Genomic DNA, 6,751 nt, shown 5'->3' with positions numbered 1-6,751 from the left:
AGTGTATAGGATTTCCTAATAGCGCCCCCATGCGCGCTCACGATTCTACGGAAGCCGGCAGACCAAACCAGCGCATTCAGCTCGGCAAAGAACTCATGCTCTTCCTCAACACTGAAGTCCTCAGACATTTTTCTTTCGTTGTTTCTTTCTTTGCACAGGTAAACAGCACATTTCTTCTTCTACGCTTGCATTATCGGCAGACCAGACGCTGAATGCGCACTTTCTTCCGGTTTGGTCTGCCGGCTTCCGTAGAATCGTGAGCGCGCATGGGGGCGCTATTAGGAAATCCTATACACTACTGTTTATGCTCTAAAAACATTCTAAATGACTTCGTTTCGAGTAAATTCTGGATGCTACCCACTCAGGACACTTGGATTACATTGGACGAGCAGTATGGAGGAATATTGACACGTTTTTGTGGACTTTTATGGACCTTTCTGTCTCGGGCGCCATGGACCTCCATTATTTGAATGTCAGCAGACAGCAAGAAGCCTCCCAGATCTCCAGATGCATTTGAGATATCAAAAAAGTACTCCAGAGTGTTGTTCAGCATGGAGGTGAGTAGAAAATGAAGGCTAATCATGTTTTGGGTGTACTATTCCTTTAAGAAAACCAATAAAAGAGATTTTGAATCAAAGCAATTTTCATGGGGATATGCAACATAAATATAACAACAACCACCCATCTACATCAAACCTTTTAAACGATGTTTACAACAAGAAAGTGTGTTTTGAATCAATCACAACTTATGTTTCTCTACATTTCTTTAAAATATATGTTCTCTATTTCATTAGTAATTTCAACCCTGGTTTCTATCGAAAGTGCGCATACGAACTGCGCGCCACATTTGTGTCGAATCTAACGTTGCGGAAGTAAAGTTACGTCCATTTACGTCAGTCTTTGTAAAGCTATCATGGCAGCAGCTACCAAAGGCTCCAAGGAACAAAAATACGATAGACAGCTTCGGTGAGTTTTAAAAGATTCTTGCTAATTTACTAAGAAACTGGATTTGTTTTGTCAGTCAATATATTTAATATTTATTATCTTACTAGAGCAGGTCGATAGAGAATTTGAAGTTCCGTGTTAGCATTAGCTTGTTTAATTTACCTCAGCATCGTTGATTTTGAGATTAATTTAAATATGTTTTGGTCATGATTTCGGTCTTAATGAGGTAAAACAGCTTTTCTGCAACCAACTGTCTCCTATTTTTAATCTGCATGTACTGATTCAATGGTAGAAAATACGTATGATTACAAGACGAGGTGTTATCACTGTTGTTTTTGCAAGGTGCAGCGACTGGACGTGATTGTTTTTAGTAAAATATGCCATTTTCTTGTGTTTTTCACCCTCAGTCTGTGGGGTGACCATGGACAAGAGTCTCTGGAGAATGCACATGTATGTCTCATTAATGCCACGGCCACTGGAACAGAGATTCTGAAGAATCTGGTTCTTCCAGGTAAGTAGGTAATTCACTGATGTGAGATGCTGCTGAAGGATGATCAGTTTTCTAATTGGCTGAACTTCTATGTTTAACAGGGATTGGAGCATTCACCATAGTAGATGGACACACAGTCGCTGGGGAGGATGTAGGAAATAAGTACGAGTTTGTTTGTTATAGATGATCTATGTTTGAAATTAGTAATGTCAGATTTGTTTCAACAACTAACCTGTTTGTCTTGCAGCTTTTTCCTCAGCAGCGACAGCATTGGAAAGGTTGGCATACCTAAAACTGTTCTTGTCACTTATTTAATTTTATTCCTTGTCCTCATAACTCTCCATTCATGCATCAATATTCATTAGTTCATCATCTTATAAATGATGGAAACAAATATTTTAAGTTGAGACTTACTTTTCTGTTGCAGAATAGAGCACAGGCTGCCACAGAGCTTCTACAAGAATTGAACAGCGACGTGTCTGGAAACTTTGTCGAGGAGGTTTGACTTTTATGTTGAACATTTTCATAAATTCAACAGAGAAAAATTTTAATGCTCAACTTCATTTATAATGATTGCCGCACTGCAGAGATGTGCTACAGTAGAGGAGGTTTCTATATGTTGAAAGATCAGGATTTAAAAAAAAAATATGATGCTATGCATACCATAAAACACTTTAATCTGGGACATCAATCTGTTGGTGCCTGACCTCTCGGTTCTATTTTTAATCCCTGCAGAGTCCTGACAAGCTTCTGGACAATGATCCAGAGTTTTTCCACAGATTTACAATAGTCATTGGTGTCCAGTTACCGGAAAGGTAAAATATATTATTCATAGTAGTTTTGCAGAAAAGGTTGAGGGACTTCTGTTTTCTTCCTGTCTTTTAGCTCAAATTTGTTTTTGTCTCCCTCTTGCCCATCAACAGCACATGTTTGAGGCTCGGCTCTGTTCTGTGGACTGCCTCAGTACCTTTTCTAGTTTGTAAAACGTATGGCCTGTTAGGCTACATGAGGCTAGTGGTGCAGGAACACACAGGTGACTAACCTTCTATGCTGCCTCTTTATCTAAGAACTGTCTATTATTTCACATTTACAGTTGTCAAAAGAAAATCTTTTGGTTACTGATACATTAAACTCTCTATAATTATATGTGTACATAAAAAATGTTTAGTTTTTTTCCTCTTTTTAATTGTTGCCTCTGTTTTTAGTCACTGAATCTCATCCAGACAATGCATTGGAGGATCTCCGATTAGATCAACCTTTTGATGAGTTTAAGAACCACATTAACTCCTATGACCTCACAAGCATGGAAAAGAAGGTGTGTATATCACAAAAGACATTTTTTTATAATTCTTTATTTTAGCTAACTAATTAGTGCCCATCTTCTCTTAGGATCACAGTCACACTCCATGGATTATCATTGTTGCTAAATACCTGGAAAGGTGGCTCAGTGAGGTAGTCAACTTCTTTTTCTGATATCATTCCCCTGGATTAGCAGTCTTTTTGGTGGGTAATCTTATAAATTGTGCTGTTTTTGTTGATATTGCAGCATGATGGTCAGCCACCTAAAAATTACAAGGAAAAGGAGACCTTCAGACAAATGATTCGGGAAGGTATCTGTGGACCTCTGGATTGTTGCAGCTTATGTATCCCCTGACTGAGATTTAAACGTTGTTAGTTTCCATTTTAGGGATGATAAAGAATGACGACGGTGTTCCAGAGGATGAAGAAAACTTTGACGAAGCTATTAAGAATGTCAACACTGCATTAAATCAAACCAAGGTGTCCGATCCCAAAGTCTTCTATATTTTGAGCTGTGATTATTTTGGGGTTCAAATCTATAAGCTGGTCTTCTTTTTATTGATTTGTTTTTACAGATTCCAAGTTCTGTTGAAGACCTCTTCAATAGTGAACAGTGTAGCAACATCACAGTACAGGTTTTGTTTTTAGTTCTAAAGCATATATTAATTTTTTTATTTATTTTTTATTTTTAGATTGAAAATGTCATGAGTGTAATTTTTTTTTCCTGTTTTATATTTTTCAGAGTTCATCCTTCTGGGTGATGCTGCGAGCTGTGAAAGAGTTTGTATACAATGAAGGCAATGGAAGCCTTCCTGTGCGAGGAACAATCCCAGACATGATAGCTGACTCTCAGAAGTTTATCAATCTCCAAAATGTGTATGTGAGGAAATATGTGGGCTCTGCATATCTACAACTCAATAACGCTTTGTCTTTTCTTTTTTTTTTCTTTTTTTTTTGGCTTAACTATTGCCTGTTTTGTTTTTGTTTTATTTACCTCAGTTACCGGGAAAAGTCCCTGCAGGATGCAGCAGCTGTTTCCAAGCATGTTGAACGGCTTCTACAGTCTGTTGGAAAGGTATTCAGTTTAAAGGATTAAAACAAGTGTGCAAGCTTTAGTGTGTCTTTAAAAGAGGCTGAAATGTCATGTATGAACATGTTTCCTGCAGGTTCTAAACCATATCAACAAAATGTATTTCTGTATCAAATGGCTACATTTACTAATCCAATATCTTCTTCAAAACATTTAAGGGAATATTATCTTTATATTTAATTTTTCTTCTTTTAAACAGCCGGTAGAGAGCATTTCTGAGAAGGACATCAAGCTGTTTTGTAAGTACCCTGTTCTCTATTTAACTTATTTGCTTTAATGCTGCTTTAATTTGATTGTAATGCTCGTCCTACATATTTGACATTGGTAAAACTAGCATACGTAGTTTATGTGCTCTGACCTAAAGATTGGTCGATATGTGCATGTAGTGGCCGATTTATTTTTGCATTCAGTTGGCATTATATTGGCTCATGTAGAGCAAAAGCCATTTTGATTTCTTAACATTCTTTTATTCTTATATTTTGGTTTAACTCTTGTAACCATTGTGTAACTTTCACCATATAAACGGAGAAAGCAGAAGCAAATATCTGGAATTGGTTACAGATTTCAAAATAATCAGCATCAGCCTTAAAAAGAACTGTATCAGTTGATCTCATCTCTGACCATACATTGATAATCTGTATATGTAACTGGAGGCTTTTGTATTGGTACGTAGGTAAAAATGCTGCCTTCTTGCGTGTCGTTCGTTGTCGTTCTTTGGCTGAAGAATATCATGTGGATACAATAAATAAAGATGAAATAAGTAAGTCTGGGACAAATTTATGATTTTATGTAAGGCATCTTTATTTTGTTTGTTTGTTGTTGTTTTTTTACTTTTTGATTTACTGGTGTCATGAAAGTCCAGCACAGTGCAATTATTATTGTAATGTCGCAGCGTCTTGCATGGAGAGTCCAGACAGTGAGATGGTATTCTACCTCATGATCCGTGCTGTGTATCGCTTCTATCAGCTGCACTCACGCTACCCAGGTACCACCATTTTTACTTCATCTCCTCTTTTTTTATGATTAGACCTACCTCTTTTCTTAAGTATGTTAACTGTGTTGACTGTTATTTATTAGATTATATAGAAAGAAAATAATTATTTTTAATCACAGGACGGATCGTCTATTTCAGTTTGTTGCCCAAAATTTTTTTCTTCTTTTTTTTATCTGAAAGGAGTGTATAACTACCAGGTGGAGGAGGACATCAGCAAGCTAAAGCTGTGTGTGAACAGCCTGCTGCAAGAGTATAGCCTCAATGTCAACATCAAAGATGACTACATCCATGAGTTGTAAGTGCTAATCACTGCTTCTCTGGCTGCTCAAAGTGACTAACAGAGCTGACAATAACCAGTAATCATTTTATTCCTGCAGTTGTCGTTACGGTGCAGCAGAGCCACACACAGTGTCTGCATTCTTAGGAGGTAAACTCATCATTGAAGCCCTCACACATCATCCCCCTAAAATAAAAGCATTGCAAAATTCCCCTAACTTTTTATGTCAACATGTTTGTAGGATCTGCTGCTCAAGAGGCAATCAAGATCATCAGCCACCAGTTTGTGCCCTTCAACAACACCTTCATTTATAATGCCATGTCACAGACCTCTGCAACGTTTCAGCTGTGAACGCAGCCTGTACCAGCCCTGAGCGGCAACCAATCTAAAGGATTAGCTTATAGGAAAAATTGTATTTCAGTCCTTCTTACAGAGAAGAACATCAGAAAGACGGCAGCCGATAAGGATTTCCCTAAGACCCCCAGATCTCCACTTTTCTGTTGTAAAGAGATCCCTAAACAACCCTCAAAGTGACACTTTAGCTTTTTCACCTTTAATACTTTGTAGTTATTACAGCACTATGTATGCCTCTGATTCAGCTGTTTGTCATTGTGTTTTGATCTGCAACTGTAAAAACATATTTGGCTGTAAAGGTTTCCAACATTTACTTTCCTGTGTTTGTCCTCAATCCATCGTCAGCCTCAACTTATCTGGATCTTTTTTGCAAGAAAAGTGATGTAAAAAAATGTAAAAGTAACCCTAACCCATTATATTTATCAAGGGTTTTAAAATGATTTGTCATCACAGAGTTGAGCGCTACTGAATCAATTTGTTGGTGAGCTCTACATGATTTAGATTGTTCTTCATGCTTACAGAAAGGAATGAAAACAAGAACACCAGAAAATGTGTAGCTGAATAAAATGTATAGAAGACAAGAGAAAGTAAAACTTGAATTTAAAACCCTATCGAGTTTCCTTTAAACAAAAAAATGTAAGTATAACTAAGAGCTGCAACAGAAAAAAACATCCTAAAAAAAAAAAGTGTATGGTCAGTTTAGGAGGTATTTAAATACAATCCATTAAGCCGCGGTTCTCAAAGTGTGTGGCGCGACCCACTGGTGGGGAATTGAGACGTGACAGGTGGGGCGCGCCAAGTTCCGGTGTGTGTGTTGTGTGAAATGTAGAACGTGTGAGAGCAAACTGTCCTTATAGCTGTATGTTGCCGCTTTTTAGACCAATCAAACCCACAAAGTAATCATTACTAGCCTACATGCAGTCTAATTAAAAGAACATTAGATATGAGAAACATTTCACCTGGAACTGAAGTGCCAAAATAATGATTGACGTGACGTCGGCATATTATTTGTAATAATGTGTGTTGCCAACTCAGCGACTTTGTCGCTATATTTCAGACCCCTCCAGCGACTCTTTTTCAAAAAAGCGACTAGCGACAAATCTAGCGACTTTTGGAGACTCTTACGTGAAAGCACGTATCGTTCCTTTTCTTGTCCTCCAGCGGCAGGTGCTGCCGTGGGGCGCCTCCTCCATCCCAACCCTGTTCTCCCTCTCAGCGCTGCAGAGACACAGCATGTTTACCCTCAGCGTCCAGACTGCAAATAAAGCGCACATGCGCCGGGATTGACGGCGCAGGTTGATC

The 6,751-nt window shown here is 38.1% G+C and overlaps 1 protein-coding gene across 1 annotated transcript; it reads left to right on the top strand.

The window, feature by feature from the left end:
* Positions 1–839: 839 nt before the first annotated feature.
* Positions 840–5,762, top strand: nae1 (nedd8 activating enzyme E1 subunit 1). The gene is made up of 20 exons (XM_038283929.1): positions 840–966; positions 1,353–1,456; positions 1,537–1,597; positions 1,683–1,713; positions 1,863–1,934; positions 2,171–2,250; positions 2,359–2,468; positions 2,641–2,750; positions 2,825–2,887; positions 2,982–3,045; positions 3,123–3,214; positions 3,310–3,369; positions 3,477–3,610; positions 3,734–3,809; positions 4,024–4,063; positions 4,498–4,584; positions 4,717–4,809; positions 4,999–5,113; positions 5,196–5,245; positions 5,337–5,762. Exons 1-20 carry the CDS (start codon positions 914–916, stop codon positions 5,444–5,446), a joined length of 1,605 nt encoding a protein of 534 aa, XP_038139857.1. The 5' UTR covers positions 840–913; the 3' UTR covers positions 5,447–5,762.
* The last annotated feature ends 989 nt before the right edge of the window (positions 5,763–6,751 follow it).

This window comes from Cyprinodon tularosa, unplaced genomic scaffold, assembly GCF_016077235.1.
Source record: "Cyprinodon tularosa strain WSP-4 unplaced genomic scaffold, ASM1607723v1 ctg197, whole genome shotgun sequence".
Classification (NCBI taxonomy): Eukaryota; Metazoa; Chordata; class Actinopteri; order Cyprinodontiformes; family Cyprinodontidae; genus Cyprinodon; species Cyprinodon tularosa.
Note: the sequence above shows the minus strand (reverse complement) of the source record. Positions and strands in the feature narration are given on the sequence as shown.

Excerpts from the sequence above, each read along its gene's own strand:
- nae1 (XM_038283929.1), top strand. The coding sequence starts at position 914 with ATGGCAGCAGCTACCAAAGGCTCCAAGGAACAAAAATACGATAGACAG. Across the intron at positions 2,469-2,640 it reads AGTGGTGCAGGAACACACAG|TCACTGAATCTCATCCAGAC; the intron begins GTGACTAACCTT and ends CTCTGTTTTTAG. Across the intron at positions 4,810-4,998 it reads GCTGCACTCACGCTACCCAG|GAGTGTATAACTACCAGGTG; the intron begins GTACCACCATTT and ends TTTATCTGAAAG.